Raw genomic sequence first — 25,087 nt, forward strand, 5'->3', positions numbered from 1 at the left:
ATAATGTACTAAGGTAAGTTGAAAAAAACTTTTAATTACTTTATGCATACCCCAGTGAAAAGACATGAGGATACAGCAGATTTGAAGAAAACACATGAAAAATCAACAGAAACCAAAAGAAAAGATAAACAGTCACTAGAACCCATAACAAAGCATAAAGAGGTAGCAGAAGCCCAGAAAAAGCATGAAAAGCCATATGAACTTAAGAAAAAGCAGGACACGCCAACAGAAACCAAGAAAAAACTTGTAGAGCCAGCTAAAACCAAGAAACAGCATGTGGAGCCAGCAGAACCCAAGAAAAAACATGAAGAGCTAGTAGAGCCTAAGAAACAGCATGTGGAGCCAGCAGAACCCAAGAAAAAACACGTAGAGCCAGCCAAACCCAAGAAACAGCATGTGGAGCCAGCAGAACCCAAGAAAAAAAATGAAGAGTTAGTAGAGCCCAAGAAAGAGCATGTTGAGCCAGCAGAACCCAAGAAAAAACATAAGGAGCTAGTCGAGCCCAAGAAACAGCATGTGAAGCCAGCAGAACCCAAGAAAAAACATAAGGAGCTAATCAAACCCAAGAAACAGCATGTGGAGCCAGCAGAACCCAAGAAAAAACATGAAGAGCTAGTAGAGCCTAAGAAACAGCATGTGGAGCCAGCAGAACCCAAGAAAAAACCTGTAGAGCCAGCCAAACCCAAGAAACAGCATGTGGAGCCAGCAGAACCCAAGAATAAACTTGAAGAGTTAGTAGAGCCCAAGAAAGAGCATGTGGAGCCAGCAGAACCCAAGAAAAAACATAAGGAGCTAGTCGAGCCCAAGAAACAGCATGTGGAGCCAGCAGAACCCAAGAAAAAACATAAGGAGCTAATCGAGCCCAAGAAACAGCATGTGGAGCCAGCAGAACCCAAGAAAAAACATAAGGAGCTAATCGAGCCCAAGAAACAGCATGTGGAGCCAGCAGAACCCAAGAAAAAACATGAAGAGTTAGTAGAGCCCAAGAAACAGCATGTGGAGCCAGCAGAACCCAAGAAAAAACATGAAGAGCTAGTAGAGCCCAAGAAAAAGCATGTAGAGCTAGTGGAACCCAAGAAAACACAGAAACTAGAGGATCAAAAGAAAATACACAAAGACCTAGAAGAACCAAAGAAAAAGACTATAGAGTCATCCGAAAGCAAGAAAAAGCAGAAAGAGCCTTCAAAACTGAAGCAAAAGCAAATAGAGCCTGAAGGACCCAACAAAATGTGTTTAGAGTCTGTAGAAACAAAGGAAAAACATAAAGAACCAGAAGAACCCAAAATGAAACATGAAGAGTCAACAGACCTCAAGAAACAGCAAAAGGAGCCAGAAGAATCAAAAATAAAACATAAAGAAACAGTGGAGCCCAAGAAAGGTAAAGTTATTTGATAAAACATAATATATTAATTATTATGCAACTATTATTAACAAGGGTCCCTAACTGGCTGGTCTACGTAATTGTTCAGACCAGGTCAAGATCATAGAAAGGGCACCTGGAGTTTCTATCACCTCCAGATGGTTTGGGAAACCAGCAAGAAAAGGAATCCATACTTAGACACAAATACAACTGCTGGCTGGTGCAAACAAACACTCCTTGTCCTGCTGCTTGGTGTTTTCCTTACAATGTAGACACTGTGATTAGTTCTTGCACTTATGTGCTCTGACCAGGCCAGAGCAACAAAGCAGTGCGGGACCCAGGACAGTAGAGCATTTTGAGGAAGTGCCCAGTTCATTGAAGGCACAGTGACACAGTTAATTAGGGCACAATGGCACAATTCATTAGGGGACAAAGAGTTAAAGTTTATCAGGTGGACAGTGGCAACATTCAGGGTTTAGTGTTTATTAAGGGTCAGTGGCACAGTCCATTAGGGGATAGACAATGGCAAAGTTCAATAATAGGACAATGGCAAAGTTCATTGGGGCTAGACAGTGGCAAATATTATTAGGGAAAGTGATTCCAGTCCAGACATCATTTGCCGGAGTTGCTGGATGTAGAGGTTTGTCCAGTCTCTGATTTTGTCTGATATGTTCTGAAGTTGATGTCATGATCGGCACCTTTCTACTTTTTTAAGCAGCATCTCCGAATACATTCTTAACCCCTTGGTAATCAAGCCAATATGGGTTTTATTGCCAAATAATCCTCTCAGTTTAATAAAAATAATAATAATAATAATAATAATAATACTAATAATAATAATAATTATTATTATTATTAATATTATCATCATCAGTATTATTATTATTATTATTATTATTAAAAAGTAGCATTTTAAGAACGATAACTTAATTTTTTTATTGACATAACCAAATAACATCATACTTTTATTATCTGGGTCACTATGATTAAAGCAGTACTATAAGTTAAAAAATTATGTTTAATATTTTTTTTTAATTTATTTGAGTTACCAAAACAACGTCATTCTCTTATTTTTTTTCACAGTATATGGGATAGATAATGGTATAGTTTTACAGTTTGGGTCATTATGTACATTACAATACCAAATATGTATACGTTATATTAGTCTTTACACACACACACACACACACACACACACACACGTACAGTACATCCCTTCATCCCCTTTATGACTTCTTCCTCTTTTTCTCCTCCTTCCCACCCATCTGAAGGCCTATGATGGATGACTACCTTACCTTTCTTTTTTCCCAGCTTGACCTTATAGCCTAATATGTAATACTTCATTGTAACATCCCACCACATTAGGGGCCTAGACCCCTTTATTTCTTTGTTTTTATTATGATTTTGCCATTGTATACTTGTTTCTAGAGATGAGCAAAGCAAATCTGGCAAATCAAGATCTGCTGGGAATCACAGTGTCAATTCTCTTTGTGCTGCTAAGCAAATTCCCGACAATTTGTTAAGGAAATTTGCAAAAAACAAAATGGTGGCCACACATGCTTTCTGGAGCATCACTTGGTGGGAGAAAGGGATCAACCATAATCCCTTGCACCCGTCCAATCAGCTGCAGGCCCTTCTGTGATGTCAGCACCTCCCCCTCACCCTCTATATAAGGCGGTTTGCTAATGGAGGTGGCCAATCGGCTGTGTGTCGAGGAGAGAGCAGGATGGCAGCAGGCAGTTAGAGCAGAGCAGGAAGAGACTAACATAAAGATAAAGGGACAGAGAGGAGAGGAATGGCAGAAATTGGATGATTGGCAGATTAACTTTTTTTTTAATTAGTGATTTTCCAATTTTTGACACTTTTACAACATCTTGATTTAACAAATTTTCCCTTCTGTAATAGTCCCAGTATTGTAGCTACTATAGTTTTGGCTGTTTTAATAAAATTCGTTAAGATTCAATTAAGAATTAACGTATTTGTCCCGAAATTCACGAAGCTTGTGAAACTAATTTCTGGCTGCTTCGCTAATCTGTACTTGTTTCTATATATTGTACCATTGTCTGTTCCTGCTTCCTGCTTGCTTTGCATATTTGCATATTTTTCAAATTATTTCAATTAAAATAGATTCAAGTGTGACTGTCGTTATAACTTTCAAAATCTAAATCCACAGTACATGTGAAATAAATCAAGTTTGCAATATACATTCATTAATTATTTTGTTGTAATCATGCTGTAAAACAAAGCTGAACTTACCAGAAATCCAGGTCCAGTCTCCTGAAGGCAGATTTTTAGAAAATCTTCTGGTTGAAAAATAAGACCAAACACAGGAATTCTGGCTTGTGCAGAGTCTCACGGCTCAATGCGTTCATCAGTCACATGATTGCCTTGTCTGTGAGTACTCAGATGACCTGGGAAACAGTGGACTTAGGCTGGATTCACACTGCGTTTTCAGCATACTTTTAACGGATCCGATTTTTTTAACGGACAAAAAAATAGTGTCAGCAACTTATGATCCATTTTTTTTTTATAATGGAAGTCAATGGAAAAACGGATGCACACAAATGCATCCGCTTTTTGCAATCCGTTTTTCATCCTTTTTTTTTGCAAAAAAACGGGTGAAAAAAACTGATTGCAAAAACGCAGTGTGAACCCAGCCTTACTGTTTTTGGACTCTATGGGGAAAAAAAACCTGTCAGAACACAGTGCATATTTTCCATGATAACAAAAACAAAACAAATTAAAAAAAATGTATATTGCCACCTTGCTTTATTTCACAGCTACTGTTGTTTTCGATTTTGAAAGTTATTACAAGCATATGTCAATGCCTGTAATGTTATGTTATTTTATAAATGTTAAGGCTATTAGAAAGCATATTACACATGACAATTAAAAAAGAAAAAAAAATAGGTCCGGTTGTGAAATGCTTAAAGCAACCCAAATAATCTTACATGCTTTGACTTTATTATTCAATAATATGCCAGCATTTACTTTATATTTACTCATAATTATAAGGGTGCCTATCCTACTCTTTCCTTTAATTTGTCACCATATTTATGCTGCCTTCTCTGGGGAATGAGGTCAACAAAACCTGGTGACAGGAACCCTAATTAAAAGGCTATCTTACTTTTCTCTATATGTGCCATACATCTGATAAAACCACTTTAACCACTGCAAACTACTTTAAAAAGCGCAAGCTAAGGCTGCATTCACACATTCCGTGTTCTGCACAGAATACAGACGTGGAATGCCTGTAACGGACTCTCCCCTGCCCGGGCAGCATCTGTAATTAGATGCTGGGAGTGGGGGAACTGTACAAGTATGCGCTGCGCTGTAATGACAGCACCACGCGGCTGATTCATCTAAGCATAAAATACCACAGCCATAGAATATAGGCATGCTCATTATTTTCTGCAGCCACAGTTCAACAATGGCTGTAGTGTACTGTATACTGTGCGTATACACTGCGGCCATTGCATTGAAATCAATGCAAACGTATTGATCTCATGAACAACGGATATTCTTTAGGCTATGTTCACACTACGATTAACATGTTAATCCGCCGGCCGTCAAGCTGCATTCACCATGTTCCTGCAGCCGATACCTCTGTATCGCCAGCAGGAAAGTTCTTTCTTTTACAATTGACTTGCGGGCACTGAAATTGACTTGCGAGCCTTTCACTGAAAAGAATGACCGTTGTTAATTAATTTAATACATTGTGTGAGCATGGCCTTAAATTAAATGGAATATTCAATTAAAGACACATCGAAAGTGCAATCAGTCTACTTGAACAGCCATCATTGTAATGTTGGGCATTTAAAATGAGGTATGTAATTTTGAACTAAAAATTACGCAAATGTTTCTTTTTTAAAAAAAGGAAAAACCTCATGTAAACATGGCCTAAAAGATACTGTGCAATTTTTAACATAAAAAATTTAATTTGAATTGTAAATTGAATTTCACTCACAATTGCTTTGCAGAGACTTCAGCAAAAAAACCCGAAGAACCAACAGAACCCCAAAAAAGACAGAAACTGCCGGCAGATCATAAAAAAGGTAAACATAAACAACAACTTTATCTAATATGACATATGATTATGAAGTACAATATAACAACCTAAAATTTTTTCCTAAATGCATATACCAAAATATAATATTAACAGCCAACAGACCAAAACAAACAACATGAATTGTATGCAAAAGTTAAGAAAGGTAAAAACTAATAGCATAAGTAGAATTAGCCAACATTCCTTAAGCACATATGCCAAAATGTAATATTGTTATTACAAAACAAAAAATAAGTTATCAAATCAACAGGTGTCTAATTAATAAATTATTTCCAGTATATATTAGATGCTGTATGTCCTGCAGGAAGTGGTGTATTATTTCTGGTCTGACAAAGTGCTCTGCTGCCACCTCTGTCCATGTAAGGCCAGAGCGGTACTAAACCCCTGTATAAAACCTCCTCAGCATGGGACAGTTCCTGTTAGGAACAGAGGTGGCAGCAGAGAGCACTGTGTCAGTCTGGAAAGAAAACACCACTTCCTGCAGGGCATACAGCAGCTGATAAATACTGAAGACTAAAGGATTTTTAAATAGAAGTAATTCACAAATTTTAAATTTTTCTAGACAGCTATAGCCAGCTAATTTTTTAAACATTTTTTCCCCCCTCGGGAGTACCCATTTAACAGAATATTTGTTCTTAAATAATAATTTACTTATTTTGCAATTTAATCTCAAATACAAATATCTAAAAAATGATGCAAATGCATTTCACAGGCATTCAAATTAAAAAACATGATGAATCAGCAGAACCTAAGAAGACACTAGAAAAGCGAGTAGAATCTAAAAAAGGTACACATCAATGCAACTATCTGATATGACAAAGGGTAACAAATTAGCCTTGTTCTTGATAAATATTTTACCTATTTTACCTTATGGCTATGTTCACACAACGTTTTTTTCAGCTCCGTTTAAAACTACGTCCATTATTTTGAGGCTAAAATAATGGACTTTTTTTAGCAGCCTGCCTCCCCTTAGTGCAATGACTGATGTTTGCACAATATTTTAGTTTGGAGTTACTAATTGCCCTTTGGGTGGGTCTTAATTTAAAAGTCCATTTAATTTAATAGTAAAACTGGAGAAAGAACGGTTACAAAAGAAGGACTATGTGTGAACAACTAATAAAAAATGTCCGCTGTTTGGAAAAGACGTCCGAAAATAATGTTCATGTTCATTATTTTGACGTCCGCGGCAAAAACGTTTTCAATGCATCGTGTGCATAGGACGTCCGTCTTTCCATTGACTTCAATGCAATTGCATTGAAGTCAGTTAAATTGCTGCAAAAACGGATGTTTTTAAATAGCGAAATCGGATGTTTTTTCTCCATTTTTGAAGTTGTGTGAACATAGCCTATGAGTTCAAATATCAAAATACAACACTTATGAAAAATAACTTTGCAGGAACCCCAATAAAAAAACATGAGCCAACAGAACCCAAGAAAAAAATTGAGGAGTCAACAGAAACCAAGAAAATGCATGACAAGCCAACAGAACTTAAGAAAAAACTTGAAACACCAAAAGAACCCAAGAAGCAACATGAAGAGACAGCAGAACTTAAGAAAAAACATGAAGAGTCGGAAATACCCAAAAAGAAACACAAAGAGACAACAAAGCTCCAGAAGAAACTTGAAGAGTCAATAGATACCAAGAAAAGGGTTGAGCAGTCAAAAGAAGCCAATATAACACATGGAGAGCCAATAGAACCCAAGAAAAAGCATGACAAGCCAGCAGAATCTAAAAAGAAACTTGTAGAGCCAACAGCATCCAAGAAATATGAAGAGACAACAGAAACAAAGAAAAAGCACGACATGCCAACAGAACCAAAGAAAAAACATAGAGAGCCAAGAGAATCCATGAAGAAACATGAACAGCCATCAGAACCCGAAAAGAAACACAAAGAACCAACAGAACCCAAAAAGAAACATGAAGAACCAACAGAACCCAAGAAGAAACATGAGGACCCAACAGAACCCCAGAAAAAACATGAAGGGCCAAGAGAACCTAAAAAGAAACACAAAGAACCGATAGAACCCAAGAAGGAACATGAGGAGCCAACAGAAGCAAAGAAAAAACATGAGGTGCCAACAGAACCAAAACAAAAACATGAGGAGCCAAAAAAAGCCAAGAAAACACATGATGAGCTAACAGAAACCCAGACAAAACAGGAAGCACCAACAGAACGTATAAATAAACATGAAGTGGAAAAAAACCCCAAAGTGAAACATGAAGAGTCAAAAGAAATCAAGAGAACAGTTGAAGCAACATCAAAACCTAAGAAGAAGCATGATGAACTAGCCAAACCCAAGCAAAAACTTGACATGCCAACAGTAACTAAGAAAAAACATGAAGAGCCAACAGAACACAAGAAAAAGCATGATAAGCCAGAAGAACCTAAGAAAGGTAAAGTACAAAAATATTATCTGAGTTGCCATAACATTTATTATTACTTAAACTACATTACTGTGTAAGCACAATTGTAATTCAAACTATCATTTTAGACATCCCAGGAGAAAAATATGAGCCAACTGAAGTCAAGAAAAAACATGAAGAGCAAACAGAAGCCAAGAAAGGTAAACCCTGTTAACTTTATGTGACTTGACACAATATGTTTTTCTTAAATAGCATTATTATGAAAGCTTATATGCCAAAGCATGCAAATAATGCAAAATCACTCTGCAGACACTCCAATACAAAAACATGAAGAGACAACAGAACCCAAGAAAAAAGAAGTGGAGCCAACAAAATCTAAAACGGAACATGAAGAGCCAGTACAGCCCAAGAAAAAACATAAAGAGCCAGTAGATCTTAAAAAGAAACATGAAGAGCAAGTACATCCCAAGAAAAAACATGAAGAGCCAACAGAAACCAAGGAAAAACATGATGAATCAGCAGAATCTAAGAAGGAACATGAAAAGCCAATAGAACCCAAGAAGAAACATGACAAGCCACCAGAGCATAAGAAGAAACATGACAAGCCAGTAGAATCTAAAAAGAAACAAGATTCAATCCAAGAAAAACAACCTAAGAAAAAAAGTGAGGGGGCAAAAGAACCTAAGCAAAAGCATGACGAGCAAATAGAACCCCAAAAAAGTGATGAAGAGCCAACAGAAACCAAGAAAAAACATGAAGAGCCAAAACTATTTGAGAAAAAACATGAAGAGACAACAGAACCCAAGCAAAAACATAAAGAGCCAACAGAGACAAAGAAAAAACATAAGCCAACAGAACCTGTGAGGAAATATGACGAGTCAATAGAACCCAAACAAAAACATGTAGAGACAAAAGAAATCAAGACAACACATGCCAAAACAATAGAAACAAAGAAGAAACATGATGAGCCAGCAGAATCTAAAAAGGAATGGGAAGAGACAATAGAACCCAAGCAAAAACATGACAAGCCAACAGAAACCAAGAAAAAAGATGAAGCACCATCACAACCTAAGAAAACACATCAAGAGCATACAGAGACAAAGAAAAAACATGATGAGCAAACAGAACCTAAAGAGGAACATCAAGTGCTAATGGAACCCAAGCAAAAACATGAGGAGGCAAAAATATTCAAGAAAACACATGCAGAGCCAATAGAAACTAAGAAGAAACTGGAAGAGCCAGCAGAATCTAAAAACAAACCTGTAAAGCCAATAGAACCCAAGGAGAAACATGAAAAACCAAAGGAACCTATAAAAAGTCATAAACAGCCAACAGAACCCAAGCAAAAACATGAAGAGACAAAAGAATTCAACAGAACACATGCAGAGCCAATAAAAATGAAGAAACATGATGAGCCAGCAGAACCTAAAAAGGAACATGACAAACCAGTAGAATTTAAAGAGAAATCTGAAGAACCAATAGATCCCAAGAAAAAACATGAAGAGCCAATAGAACCTAAGGAAAAACATATCGAACTAGTAGAACCCAAGAAAAAACACGAGGAGCCAAAACAACATAAGGAAATACAAGAGGCAAAAGAACTCAAGCAAAAACATGAAAAGCCAAAAGAACCCAAAGAAACATATGAAAGGCCAACAGAAGCCAAGAAAAAGCACAATGAGCCCATACAACCTAAAAAAGAACATGGAGAGCCAATAGAACCCAAGCAAAAGCATGAAGAGCCAATAGAATTCAAACAAAAACATGTAGAGCCAGAAGAATTCAAGAGAACACATGCAATGACATCCGAAACAAAAAAACATGATGAGCCAGTAGAACCTGAAAAAGAGTATGAAGACCCAATTGAACCCAAGAAAAAACATGAAGAGCCAACAGAAACTAAGAAAAAACATGAAAAACCAAAACAACCTGAGAAAAAACATGAGAAATTAGAAGATTCCAAACAAAAACACGATAAGCCAAAAGAACACGAGAAAACACATGACAAGCCAACAGAAACCAAGAAAAAACAAGAAGCAGCTGAATCTAAAAAGGAACATGATCAGCTAGCAAAACGTAAACTGGAACATAAAGAGCCAATAGAACCCAAGGAAAAACATGAAGAGCCAAAAGAACACAAGAAAACACATCAAGAGCTCAAAGATACAAAGAAAAAACATGACGAGACAAAACAACAGAAGGAAAAACACGAGACAAAAGAACCCAAGGAAAAATATAAAGAGGCAAAAGAACCCAAGCAAAAACATGAAGAGCCAACAGAAACCAAGGAAAAACATGATGAGCCAGCAAAACCCGAAAAGGAACATGAAGAGCCAAAAGAACCCAAGCCAAAACATAAAGAGGTAAAAGATTTTAAGAAAACTCATGCAAAGCCAAAAGAAACCAAGAAAAAACATGATGAGCCAACAAAAAATAAAAAGGAGCATGAAGAGCCAATAGAAACCAAGCAAAAACACAAAGAGCCAATAGAAACAAAAAAAGAACACGATGAACCAGCAAAACCAAAAAAGGAACATGAAGAGCCAAAAGAATCCAAGCAAAAACTTGAAGGGCCAACAGAAACCAAGAAAAAACACGATGAGCCAGCAAAATCTAAAATAGGACATGAGGAGCCAAAAGAACCCCAGCAAATACACGAAGAGCCAATAGAAACCAAGAAAAAACATGATGAGCCAGCAAAATTTAAAACAGGACATGACGAGCCAAAAGAACCCAAGCAAAAACATGAAGAGCCAATAGAAACCAAGAAAAAACATGATGGGCCAGCAAAACCTAAAAAGGAACATGAAGAGCCAATAAAACTCAAGCAAAAATATGATGAGCCAGCAAAATCTAAAAAGGAACATGAAGAGCCAAAAGAACCCAAACCAAAACAAGAAGAGCCAATAGAAACCAAGAAAAAAGATGATGAGCCAGCAAAATCTAAAAAGGAACATGAAGAGCCAAAAGAACCCAAACCAAAACAAGAAGAGCCAATAGAAACCAAGAAAAAGGATGATGAGCCAGCAAAATCTAAAAAGGAACATGAAGAGCCAAAAGAACCCAAACCAAAACTAGAAGAGCCAATAGAAACCAAGAAAAAAGATGATGAGCCAGCAAAATCTAAAAAGGAACATGAAGAGCCAAAAGAACCCAAACCAAAACAAGAAGAGCCAATAGAAACCAAGAAAAAGGATGATGAGCCAGCAAAATCTAAAAAGGAACATAAAGAGGCAAAAGAACCCAAACCAAAACTAGAAGAGCCAATAGAAACCAAGAAAAAAGATGATGAGCAAGCAAAATCTAAAAAGGAACATGAAGAGCCAAAAGAACCCAAACCAAAACAAGAAGAGCCAATAGAAACAAAGAAAAAAGATGATGAGCCAGCAAAATCTAAAAAGGAACATGAAGAGCCAAAAGAACCCAAACCAAAACTAGAAGAGCCAATAGAAACCAAGAAAAAAGATGATGAGCCAGCAAAATCTAAAAAGGAACATGAAGAGCCAAAAGAACCCAAATCAAAACAAAAAGAGCCAATAGAAACCAAGAAAAAAGATGATGAGCCAGCAAAATCTAAAAAGGAACATGAAGAGCCAAAAGAACCCAAACCAAAACAAGAAGAGCCAATAGAAACCAGGAAAAAAGATGATGAGCCAGCAAAATCTAAAAAGGAACATGAAGAGCCAAAAGAACCCAAACCAAAACTAGAAGAGCCAATAGAAACCAAGAAAAAAGATGATGAGCAAGCAAAATCTAAAAAGGAACATGAAGAGCCAAAAGAACCCAAATCAAAACAAAAAGAGACAATAGAAACCAAGAAAAAAGATGATGAGTCAGCAAAATCTAAAAAGAAACATGAAGAGCCAAAAGAACCCAAACCAAAACAAGAAGAGCCAATAGAAACCAAGAAAAAAGATGTTGAGCCAGCAAAATCTAAAAAGGAACATGAAGAACCAAAAGAACCCAAACCAAAACTAGAAGAGCCAATAGAAACCAAGAAAAAAGGTGATGAGCCAGCAAAATCTAAAAAGGAACATGAAGAGCCAAAAGAACCCAAATCAAAACAAGAAGAGCCAACAGAAATTAAAAAGGAGCATGAAGAGCCAAAAGAACCCAAGCAAAAACATGAAGGGCCAACAGAAACAAAGAAAAAACACGATGAGCCAGCACAATCTAAAACAGGACATGACAAGCCAAAAGAATCCAAGCAAAGACATGAAGAGCCAATAGAAACCAAGAAAAAACATGATGAGCCAGCAAAACCTAAAAAGGAACATGAAGAACCAAAAGAACCCAAACCAAAACTAGAAGAGCCAATAGAAACCAAGAAAAAAGGTGATGAGCCAGCAAAATCTAAAAAGGAACATGAAGAGCCAAAAGAACCCAAATCAAAACAAGAAGAGCCAACAGAAATTAAAAAGGAGCATGAAGAGCCAAAAGAACCCAAGCAAAAACATGAAGGGCCAACAGAAACAAAGAAAAAACACGATGAGCCAGCACAATCTAAAACAGGACATGACAAGCCAAAAGAATCCAAGCAAAGACATGAAGAGCCAATAGAAACCAAGAAAAAACATGATGAGCCAGCAAAACCTAAAAAGGAACACGAAGAGCCAATAGAACTTAAGCAAAAACATGATGAGCCAGCAAAATCTAAAATGGAGCACAAAGAGCCAAAAGAACCCAAACCAAAACACGAAGAGCCAAAAGAAACCAATAAAAAAGACGATAAGCCAGCAAAGTCTAAACCAGGACATGGCGAGCCAAAAGAATCCAAGCAAAAACATGAAGAGCCAACAGAAACCAAGAAAGAACAAGATGAGCCAGCAACACCTAAAAAGGCACATGAAAAGCCATCTGAACCCAAACAAAAGCATGAACAACCAAAAGAATTGAACAAAACACATGCAGAGCCAACAGAAAAGAAGAAAAAACATGAAGAGCCAGCAGAATCCAAGAAAAAGTATGCAGAGCCAATAGAACCAAAGAAGAAACATGAGGAGCTGATAAAACTTACAAAGACACATACAGAGCTAGTTAAACCCATGAAACCACATGATGAGCCTAAGCCAATAGAATCTAAACCTAAAGAAATAATACAACCCAAGAAAACGCCTGAAGAGAAGAAGGAACTGAAGACAAAACATGAATTACCCACTGAACTGGAGCACGGTAAGATGTTATATGATCTGTAGAAATAAACAAACCTTGACCATGCTTGGGTTTGTCCAAACATATGTGTGCAAAATTTAATAACCGGTGGCGGAAGAAGTTGGGTGAACCTTTAGAGAGTTATAAAAAAAACATGGATACAGCCATAGGCCAAAGGCTGTATCCTTGTTTTCCAGGCAGCCATAGAGCTGAATTAACAGCAAGATCCCTAACACCTGTCCATTCATTTTGTATTCTTCATTGAAGTCAATGTAAAATATCTGCAATAGCAGCACAGCATTTCTGTCAGCAATATTGACATGCTGTTGATTGGAAATCCGCATTGTAAGTTCTGCATGGATTTCATACATTTTCCAACAGCATGTGGATTTTTTTTTACATTTGCTTACATGTGGCCTTACCTTTAAAGAAGTTTAGAACAGTGTAACTTCCCCCCTTAGGCCTAAGATACAGGGACCTATCACTGACTTCTGTGCTGAATACCTAGCCACCCATATCAACGCATTGAAAACACTCATCATGAAATTATCTCCCAGTCCCCGAGTAGTATTGATCCCATACACTCAAACATTTGCTCTACACTCTTCAGATTTTCACCTAGTAAAAGAGGAAGAAGTCTCCAGGCTTCTCTCTTCCCCTTGCCTTGCTACCTACATTAGTGACCTTGTTCTCCCGCACCTCTCCAACAAGGAACGAGGAGCAAGTGAGCAATAACCTGACAGGTCGGCACTCCCTTGCTCCTTATATTGGGCCATGTAACAGGGACCTTAGTTCTAATTCACTTTTTGAATATACCTCTTCAAACTATCATAATTATCATCATTAAGGCGTGCTATGACTTAGTAATATACTGTACATTTTGCAGCAAGTCCTTTAGAAAAACATGAAGCAACTAAAGAGGACAAGCCTGAGCAGCCAACAGAACCTGGGAAAGGTAACTTAGCCTGTATAATCTGGAACTGTTAGTATACAGCAAATAACCAGGCCCTAGTGTAAAATATTATCTGGTTTTAGTCCATTTCCCTATTAGATACTCTACTAAAAAGGACAAATAGCCATTACAGCCTACGGTATATGAGAACTAATTTTATTATCTGCATTATCTGGAACTATTTATTATTTCATGCTTTTGTTGTTGCTATTTTCAGAAATGCATTTGAAAAAACACGAAGAAACAATTGAACCAAAGAGAAAGGAAGAAAAGGTGGAAAAGTTAGAAGAACCCAAGAAAGGTAACTTATCAGATACTGATTGGAGGTATTCTGTGCGGTGGATAGTGTCACCTAGGCAGTGCTTCACCATAGTTGAGCCCCACCTACAGTCGGTGATACTATCCACTTGTGAGATGAGCAGAAAGAAGACACAGATAGGTTTTAATTTAAAACTTTTAAACAGGTATAAATCAAATGTGCAGCCTTTTAGCTGCACATACGGCAGTCCGTATGTGCATGGACAGTTAATAACGTCCACTGTTCATGCACAGTGGGCTTTATTTTTTGACATGTCAATTCAGCCCAGGCTGAAAATAACGGGCACTTTTTTCATTTAACAGCAGCCGTTCTTTTTTTTTTTTTGTTAAGTACAGTGTGTGAACATACCCATTTCATGATTGAAATTGTTGGTAAAGGAAAGTTAATCTATCGTCACTAATATATATTTTTTTCCACTGTAATCTTTACAGAGAAGCCTGTGAAAAAACCCGAAGAGCCAACAGAACCCAAGAAGATACAGGCAGCACCAGAAGAACACAAGAAAGGTAATGTATCGTTTATTATTAATCATGGGCACAGTTTAGGAAGATCCACTGTATACAAAAAATAAAGGAGAAGCAAAAGACCTGAGAAGAAAAACACTTCAGAACTTGCAAAGAGTGATGACATGAAGATTTAGCAATATAAGGCTATGTTCACACAATGTCAAAAATGTCTGATTTCACTATTTAAAAAAACGTCCGTTTTTACAGCAATTTAACTGACTTCAATGCAATTGCATTGAAGTCAATGGGAAGACGGACGTCCTATGCACACAATGCATGAACATTATTTTCGGACGATTTTTGCAAATAGCGGACGTTTTGTATTAGTTGTATTAGTTGTATTAGTGTATTAGTAACCCCAAACTAAAATAATGTGCAAACACCCGTCATTGCCCTAAGGGGATGCCAGGCTTCGAAAAACGACCGGTATTTTAGACTCAAAATAACGGACGTAATTTTAAACGGTGAACCCTGAACAAAACGTTGTGTGAACATAGCCTAACAATGAACCAATGTGTACCAATGTGTACCATATATAAAAGCAACTCTGTACCGACTATCTGACCCTCCAAACCACTCATACGTTTAGATATCTGCTTTTAATCCGAGATCTGTCCTGGGGTCCGTTCGACAGGTCATGCAGTTTTTGTTCTAAAAAAACAAATTTTAAACTTGCAGCCTTGTGCCAAATTTGCATTGCCTAGAGTACCCATGCCCTAGGATTGTGACGCCTTTCCATCCCTCCTTCCTGCCCTCTTCAAGATTAGGAATGCCCCTAGAACAATTTCTCCTATTTATCACCTGTGTGAACACTGCACGTGTGTTGGATCTTTAAGGCACCTGTGCAGTGTTCAGACAGGTGATAAATAGGAAAAATCCTGCCTGATCCTAATGATGAGTCAATTCTTGGACATGGGTACTCTAGGCCACGCCAATTTTACACAAGGTTGAAAATTTTAAAGTTGTTTTTAGGACAATAACTGCATCACCTGCCGAACGGACCCCAGGACAGATCTTGGATTAAAAGCAGATATCTGACGGTACAAGTGGTTTTTGGGGCAGGGGGGAGCAGATTGTGGGTAAAGAGTCACTTTAGAAAAAAAATCGATTTATAATCACCTAAGAGTGTCAAAATATCTATGATACAGATTACTTATTAATAGTCAAGCTGCAACAAAGCTCTAAAGGGTGAAGCATTACGAACAAAATAAATAAATGAAGAACAAGCTAAAACTAAAGGTGACCATTAAAGATGAGTGAACCTCGGAAGCTAGAGTGAACCTAGAGACATCCAGACCTAAATGCTTTGCATTTGATTACAGGTCACTTTGCACTTTGGTGCTTAGGCAGGGCTTCATAATAAGCCTTCTGCCCCTCAAGTTTAGCATGATAGTAATGAGCCTTCTACCCGTCAAGTTTAGCATAACAGTTAGAGATGAGCAAAACTCAAGCATGCTTGGGTCCGTCTAAACCTGAACGCTCTGTGTTTGATTAACAGTGGCTGAAGAAGTTGGATGAAGCCCTAAGGCTGCCTGGAAAGCATGGATACAGCCATAGACCATAGACTGAATTCATATTTTCCAGGACTCCCTAGTGCTGCATCCAACATCTTCAGCCACTAGTAATGCCAAGCATTTGGGTTCAGGCAAACCCGAGCATGCTCAAGGTTTGCTCCTCTCTAGTCACCAAACAGACGAGATATAACATGGTTTGTAACTGAATGGATGTTCATCTGACACACAACATGCAGACCAACACATTTTAGATGGTACTGTCCATTTAGTTATTTAAAATGGTCATACATAAGTATTTACACTAGGTGGGTAACAGAAGTCAAATGTTTGTTATAGAAAGTGAATAAATTATATAGAATCATTATATATATATATATATATATATATATATATATATATATATATATATACATATGCTTACCTCTTATTTTGAGGGTTAGTCTTTCACAGATGATCACACATGTATCAACTGGTCCATTTACACTCAACTAGATGAAAAAATAAAATTTTAAAAATAGTTACTACAAAGGTTTGCTGTTATATTTTACCTATTATTTGGTTAAATTGTTATGGTTATTATATGGTTAAAACCATCTTTTTTATCATCTTTAGGCTACTGAATTTGATAGTTAAAATGGAGAAAGGATGGTGAAAAAAGAAAAACTGTGTGAACAACTAAAAAATAACGTCCTCTGCAATAGATATCCGAAAATAATTGACATGATCATTATTTTGGGGTCCGCACAGATGCAGATAACGTCTGTCATTTCATACACTGTGTGCATTTGACGTCCGTCATTCCATTGACTTCAATGCATTGCATTGCAGTCAGTTAAATCTCGGCAATAACAGACGTCTTTTTAAATAGAAAAAGCAGACACATTTTCTATTTTTTTGACGTTGTGTGAACATAACCTTAGTTCTACATAGTTGTTATAGCTCAGTTAACCATTACCCACTATAGATTTAAATGCATTACCTTTGCAGTGACTCCAGTAAAGAAACACAATGATACAACAGAAACCAAGAAAAAACACGAGAAGCTGGCAGACCTCAAGAAAGGTACTATAATTACAGTACATTTTCCTTTAGCCTTACATGTTTATAGCAATGTACAAGTTTTTTCTATTTATATATTTTTTTTGTAGAGATTATTTTAGAAATGGGAGAACCCAAACAACCAAAGGAAAAACACGAAGAACCCAAAAAAGGTAACAAATTACACTTTATCGCATAATCTAGAAATTTTTGCATTTAGTCTATATTAACCCCTTTAGGACCAAGGACGTAACTGTACGTGCTTTTTGTGGTGCGTTCCCGCTCAATGACGTATAGTTATGTCCTGGGATGATACGGGCGCAAGAGTTGCACCCATGCCATCCCACGGCGGGTATCGGCTGTCAGCTATAGACGGGCACTCGCCGCATCTGCCGTGACAAGTGCAGATCGCGGCAGGTAACACTACAGTGTGGAATACAGTGAGAATCTTCACTCTATTTCCATCGGGGCTGTGCAGAAGCGATCACACAGCCCCCAAGGTTTCTGTGGCACCAGGAGGATTACCTGAAGCCTCCTGTGTCATAACTACAGTGGCTGAGCAGGCCCAGCCTAAGGCTGAGCCTGTGCAGCTGTGCCTGTTTTACAGGCACATTACAATGCAATGCAGATCTGCATTGCAATGTAATGTGCCTGTAATCAGGCAATTCAATAGTAATGTCCCCATGGTAGGACAGAAAAATAAAGTAAAACAGTAAATAAAACACACACACAAATAAATAAATATATAAAGTACACAAAAAATAAAATCCCCATACCAATGCAATAATAAATGTAAAAAAAAAAAAAAAAAGAGGACACATATTCAGTATTACAGAATGCGTAATGACACTTGCAATTACATTATCACATAACTAAACCCGCACGGTGACAGCAGAAAAAAAAAACTGAAAATCCCAAATTTTGTAATTTTTTTCATGAAATGTGGGCATTTTTCAAACTGAAATTGTACCGATATCGGCCACATTTTACCACTAACTTAAAGTACAATATGTCACGAGAAAACAGTCTCAGAATTACTAGGATAAGTTATAATATTACTTATGTATAACCACATAAAGTGAGACTGGTCAGATTTTAAAAATGGTCTCTGGTCCTCAAGGCACTATCTTAACCGGTCCTGAAATGGTTAAATGATAGAACAAAAGTAAACAAGCTTCATCATTTCCACTGCAATAGGGAGAATTTAAACTTTTCCCAGTTTAGGGAAAATTTTTTGTGTACAACAATTTGTGCCAAAATATGGTCGTTAAAAATTCTGAAATTACACATCCCTGGTAAGACCCAGAAAAAAAGGAATTGCTGTAAAGGACGCCCATTAGAAAATGTTTTTTGGCAACTGTAATATACAGTAGATTTTTTTTTCCTCCAGAGATGCCAGAAAGGTATATCAGGGTCACTTTACACTAAAATGTCAGGGGGATTTAAGAGAGCCAAAGGAAGAGATAGAAGGAAAACAAAGAGAAGAAACAAATAAATAAATTATATGTATAATATAATAACATATTTATATATAAAATTTATATATTAAATATAAAAGTTTTTATACAATTTTACTTATATATTTCCTAAATCCTCCCTTCTTCCCTTAATACAATGGTTTTCACCAACTTGCCTGAAGACTGTGTAGCCGCATTCAACAGCCGCCCTGCCAATGAGCCTCTCTAACGCTATTTCCAGAAAGGGTATACCACCCACTCCACAAGTGTCAGCAAGCACAGTTCAGTCTGTTTATGCGATTGGAGGCATATACTATATAGCATTTTTTTTACAGGATGATAAAGCCACCAAACTAACTGCATAATTCCTCCGTGCCCTTAAATGAACATCCTCCCCACTCATACTCACCAAATGGAGGGAGGAGAGAGTGAGGCATGGGAAAATGTACATACCCCCTCTCCCCACCCCCAGATTAAAAGATTATTTTTTAAATAAATATATTAATAAAAAAATAGATGAAAGTATATAACATTTAATTTCCCCCCCCCCCCCACAGAGACACCAGAAAAAGAATTTAAAGAGCCAGCAGTGGCAAAAAAAGGTAACATGCCTGATGATACCCTGGGAATAATGATTTAAAATGTAGAACCCAGAGAGAGTATAACATTGACTTTATCCAGGATAAGCCTTCATTTATCTTTCATGGTTTTTACCCCCCCCCCCCCCCCCCCCCCAAAAGAAAAAAGAAAAAAAAAGTAAACACCGGGAACAATGAAAAGTTTTCTAAACCTATCTTCTGGGAAGTTTTTCCTTTTAGCCTTTCCTGGGGAATTTTCTTCTAAATTGTTTCATAGGAACCAAGAGCAAATGTCTCCAGTACTTAGTAAAGTAATGTACACATGATGGGACACCCAGCGATTACACATGTACACATTACCTATCCTGTGGATGGGTGAAAAATGTTCTTTGTTGGCCTTCCATTTCATGCTATGTTGACACATATCATTTTGGAGTGTTTTATGATGGGTACTTGGATGTGTAGTCCAGTATTTTTTTTTTTTTCTAATCAAAAGCTGTCAGAAATTTATATAGATTTGTAATTTAGTTCTACTTAAAAATCTCCAGGCTTCCAGTACTAATTAGCTGATGTATGTCCTGCAGGAAGCGGAGTATTCTTTCCAGTCTGACACAGTGCTCTCTGCTGCCACCTCTGTCCATATCAGACACACACATAGGGCAATTAGTCCACCTAAACTAGAATAATGTACCATCATCGCACTGACGGGCGGCCAAACAGTGAAATGACGGACGTCATTTGAACCTCTAAATGACGGATATCATTTTAAAAAAGAAAAAAAAGGAAAGTCTAGATCATTACTTGTGTTTTGCTATTTAAAAGCAGGTAACTTTAATCCATTTTTTATTTCTTTACAACAGTGCAACAAGTACCTGCAGAAATAAAGAAAGGTAACTCTTAAATTATGATTTCTGGTATATTACAGGCTTAGTACAGGTTTTCTTTAAAAACCTATATGTATCTTATTACAAATCTGACATTATGGCAATGAAAAAAAAATTCAGCTTATATACAAGTGCGATAAGGGCATTTCTTGATGCTGGAAGTTATTGTAAGGGTAGATATACTGTACCTCCTATGCTATACCAATGATATTTCTGATTAATAACCAGGGCAAGTAAAATCATACATGGCCTGCCTGTGAAGGAACTTACAATAGATGTATTAATGAACTAAAATTATAGATTTAGTCAAAAGAACAAGTACTGTTTGTAAAGACGGCAGTTACTAAAAGCATTCATTTTTTTTCAGCTGGCCTATTTTCTATCTGTTGTAAATTTTACACGAATCACTGAACTGGCATTCACATTTTCATATAGAAAAGCATATACATTCCTTTAAAGGTGTGATTCTATGTGGAGATCATAGTCATTGATGTGGTGCTGTGTCTGTGGAGTGTATAGGCCCAGAAGCAGGGGGCATGATTCCAGTAGCAGTGGGTTGTGGGACTACTGTGTCGCTTCCTTGGACTTCTACTTCTACTTCCTTGGACTACTGTGTCACTTTTCTTGCCTTCTATGGACACTAGTGTTGTGGCAACAGGGGTGCCCTTACAGCACTACACCATGTAGGTTAGGGACCCACTTTAATAAGGTGGTCTTTAAGCAGCAAGCAGATGTAAAGAGTATACATTCTACTAATGAGCTGTAAATAAACTTATGTGGATGTGTGGATATTAGAGATGAGCGAGTACTGCTTAATCGAGTAGGTATTCGATCAAACAGTACACTATTTAATATATTAGTTTTCGATCGAGTATTTGACCAAAAATGCTGTAAAAATTCCCCTTCCACCTTCCCTGGTGCTTTTTTAAATCAATAACTATGCAGGGGGGGGGGGGACAGGCACTAGGAGCACACAGGAAGTGAAAAAAAGCATCTACATTCATTGGCTGGCTAAACCATGTGACCTTCAAAGTACACGAATAGTAGTTTTCGTATTCAGATTTATTCAGACAGGGAGACAGTGTATAGCAGGGACAGTAAGGTGTTAGGTGATTTTAGGCAGGAGAGAGCCCCAAAAGCCCTTGTTAGGGCTAAAATTATAGATAGCAGAGATAGATCACCCATATATACAGCTATTTAACCGGCTAGCAGCACATCAGTGTGTTCAGATAGGCAGGAGTGCACAGTGAGGACCAGACTGCAGTGTACAGTATCTAATTGGTGGAAACCTCACATATAGGGTATACAGCTGTATACTGACAGTGTGCCAAAAAATATAAAAATGTAGTACTACTGTTTTGCATTCTGTGCGTAACATTAACCATTGGAACACCTGTTACCCAAAGGCATTTCTAAAAAAAAAAAAAAACATATATATTGTGTATACGGCTGTGCACTGAAAGTGTTTAGAGTGTATTGTTGGGAGGCTGTGATAGTGGCGTAATGCTGCAACTTTGACGTGTTAGATGCACCCAGGCATGCTTCCCCTGCTGTCCCAGTTGCGTTCCAGAGGTGTCATTGTGGACTTGGTGACCTCCAAGTGGTCAAACTTTGATTTCCAAGATTCAAGCATTTTTCTCCCATAGCCTTTAATGGGATTTGATATTCGATTGAATAGTCAAGTATTGGTGTCTATTCGACTCGATGTTCGAAAATTCAAATATTTCACTACTCGCTCATCTCTAGTGGCCATGTCGTTCTTTTCAAATTTGTAGTACACTAATTTGCCTAAAGAGTAACTGTTATGAAAAAAACCTCTTGACATGTCATCAGTCATGATCAAGTTATTAATCTCACCAGGTCTCACTGCTGACACCTGCTGGGATTTGGAGATATACTGAAGCAGGGGAGCGGACACTGCAGCAGCGCAATTCACTCCCCAGCTGCTTAATCTGGTCATCTAGGTCGTTTCATAGATTTCTATTGATAGATTAAGCTGTAATAGAAAAATGGCCAGCGACAGCTCACAGCTGTTGCACTCTCTCCCCGTCTGTATTTCCTGATCCCAGTGGTTATCAGCAGTGAGACCTGCTGTGATCAATAACTTTTGACATGTCTGAAGACATTTTTTGTGACAGGTACTCCTTAATGTTGTTAGGGCTACAAGTGTAATATTGTTTTTATAAAAAATACTGGAAGTTACATATTCAACTTCTCTTTTCTAGAAACCCTGGAGATAGCTGCCGAAAAAGTCTCAAAGAAAGGTAATTCCTGGCTATTTTAAGGGGTGACGAGGAATGTGTAGAATTTTGGAGGATTTAAATTTTGGAGGATTTGAATATTCTATAATTTCTTTAAAATTGATGTTAATTTGATTTAGTTTGTAAACACTTGTTCTGATGCCATTACACTTACAAAAAGGGGTATTCACATCTCAATTACAAACATAGTCAAACATGTTAGGCAAAGTTGTCTCCTTTCTTCTGATATGCCTGCTCTTTTCCTCCTATTGTTGACAGCTCACTGTCTTCTAGATTACAGACCACTGCATATATATATATATATATATATATATATATATATATATATATATCATAAATACAATATATAAAAATAAATTGTGATGTGAACCTAGTATCCACATGTCCACAAATGTATTAAATGTCCTTAAATAGATGGGTGGACGTCTCACCAAACTGGCCCAAGGTTGGAAGAAGATCCAGTAGAGGAGACAGTACATCTAAAGTGAAGTGAAGTTTTAATATCACACCAGGATGCCATAGTGGTGTGATATTAAAACTTCACTTTATTTTGGATGCGCTGTCTCTTAGTATCCACAAGTATACGGGAAAGTCTTTGGCAAGCTAACCATACCTGTCCAAATTAGCTCCAGTCGGTGCACGGATAGCGTGTGTTCACCATAGGTAAAAGTGGAAAAGGAATTTCCGGCAGCTCAGTCAAGTCCAAAATTTCTTTATTTAGCTTCACATAAAATCCACAGCAAATCAAACTTATGTGCTTCGATCGTAATCATAATTATAGAACACTATGATTAAGATTGATTGCGATCGAAACATGTCAGTTTGATTTGCTGTGGATTTTATGTGAAGCTAAATAAAGAAAATTTTGGACTTGGCCGAGCTGCCGAAAAGTCCTTCTACTAGTTTCCACATGTATTGCAAAGTAAAAATTGCCATACATTTTTCAACAATTTATATGTTTTTTTTCCCTATTCGTTATAGAATCTCCAGTGAAAATACAAGTAACAACAGAAGAAAGAAAAGGTAAACTGCCAACATTAACACATTTTTATCCATCCCACACTTTCTGCTTTATTACACAGTTTATGTTATTCCCACTCAGATCATTGTATGATAGTCAGTATGGTATTATTGAGTGGTGAATAATATTATAAATAAATTAGTTATTGACTAAATGAGAATTAAAAAAACAACAACAATGAGCTAGTGGAAAGCTATAGATTCACTAGCTAGGATGAGTGGCTGACAAAAAAGTCGTAGTGCAGTAAGCGCATATTTCTTTCATGACATTGACATGAGATTGTGCACTTAATACCCTATAATGATAAAGTGAAGAGAGAATGTTAGAAATCTTTGCTAATTTTAGAAAAGGAGACTCTTTACTCAGTACTTAGGTGAAGCACCTAAGTACTCCAGTCTTCTTGGGTATAATGCTGCAAGGTAGCACATCTGGATTTGAGGGTTTTTTTGATTGAGGGAAAGCTGAATATATTGTTAAACAAAACCTAATTCAGAGCACTCGGGACCTCAAACTGAAGTTTAGATGGCACAGATTGTAAGTTATAGCAAGGTCAAGCACATGGCCTTCCACTCTCTGTCTAGCTGCACAATCCAACTTATTACAAAAGGCAGCTCCATCATAAGTCCGACACTTGTAATCAGTTGGATCGGGCAGTCAGTCGAGGGTAATATGCATGGCTTCATGGTTCACATGGCTATTACTAACAAATGTGGCTGGCCTCAGAAATGAGACCTCGGTGAGAGCTAAAGTTTTGACATGTCTGGAAGACATCAGTATTTTTACAAATTACACTAACACTCAAAGGATAGATCATCAATGTTTTTTTTTTGTTGGGGTCCTTTAAGTCTTAGGACCTTTACCCTGATCAGTACAAGAAGATAACTGTGGCACTCCAGCAAGTGCTACATTGCCTTTATTGTTGATTTAAGCACAGTTCTGCATGGGTGATTCTGCCTCAAGGACACATGCAAGGGTTAAATAGTACCAAATACATCCTCTTGTACTGGAAAGAAAACTGATATGCTCATGTAACAATGTAGAGGGACCGTTGTTATGCTAATACTATGCTGACAGCTAAAAGTAGGCATTAAATAAACATTGATGATCTATCTTACATATAGACCAGCAATGGTAAAGTGACAGAGAACCCTTTTAAATCACAATATTTAATGTCTTCTATTTTGATTAATTATATTTTTAGAAACAACAGAGAAGAAACCAGATAAAACACCAGAACCAAAGCAAGGTAATAATTTTTCTTTGTATATTTAATACTTTACAGGGGATTTTATTTTCAGGCATAGTAGTAAAACTTTCTTAAGCATTCTCCTTTTACTGCATCATTATCGTTTTTTTGCACAGTTGATGTTTTTCCAATAAAATATTTAGGAGGCAATAAAATATTTTAAAAGCTGTGCTGTAATCTCCAGATAGTTTTCCCCATTATATAAAAAATAAATTTATTTCCACTTTACACCTGTTTTGCTTTTAGAGTAATTGCTCAGATTATTAGGTTCATTTTTCTGTTTTCCTGCTGTGCTTTATCCTCACACAAAAGTATAATTTGAAAAATGTAGCAAAAACAGAATCGAAAGCTATCATTAATACAACACAAT

At 37.2% G+C, this 25,087-nt stretch overlaps 1 protein-coding gene across 1 annotated transcript in view; it reads left to right on the top strand.

Moving 5' to 3' along the window:
- The window catches only part of LOC138795198 (titin homolog), a 207,060-nt gene that overhangs the window by 117,639 nt on the left and 64,334 nt on the right, over positions 1–25,087 (top strand). Inside the window, exons 32-46 of the mRNA XM_069974193.1 lie at positions 56–1,378; positions 5,341–5,415; positions 6,822–7,820; positions 7,919–7,990; positions 8,100–12,962; positions 13,828–13,896; positions 14,111–14,194; positions 14,644–14,718; positions 17,220–17,294; positions 17,381–17,443; positions 19,285–19,329; positions 20,166–20,195; positions 22,415–22,453; positions 23,432–23,473; positions 24,673–24,717. Coding sequence (XP_069830294.1) covers positions 56–1,378; positions 5,341–5,415; positions 6,822–7,820; positions 7,919–7,990; positions 8,100–12,962; positions 13,828–13,896; positions 14,111–14,194; positions 14,644–14,718; positions 17,220–17,294; positions 17,381–17,443; positions 19,285–19,329; positions 20,166–20,195; positions 22,415–22,453; positions 23,432–23,473; positions 24,673–24,717 — 7,899 coding nt within the window. The remainder of the gene's footprint in view (positions 1–55; positions 1,379–5,340; positions 5,416–6,821; positions 7,821–7,918; positions 7,991–8,099; positions 12,963–13,827; positions 13,897–14,110; positions 14,195–14,643; positions 14,719–17,219; positions 17,295–17,380; positions 17,444–19,284; positions 19,330–20,165; positions 20,196–22,414; positions 22,454–23,431; positions 23,474–24,672; positions 24,718–25,087) is intronic.

Source organism: Dendropsophus ebraccatus, chromosome 6 (genome assembly GCF_027789765.1).
Source record: "Dendropsophus ebraccatus isolate aDenEbr1 chromosome 6, aDenEbr1.pat, whole genome shotgun sequence".
In the NCBI taxonomy this organism is placed as follows: domain Eukaryota; kingdom Metazoa; phylum Chordata; class Amphibia; order Anura; family Hylidae; genus Dendropsophus; species Dendropsophus ebraccatus.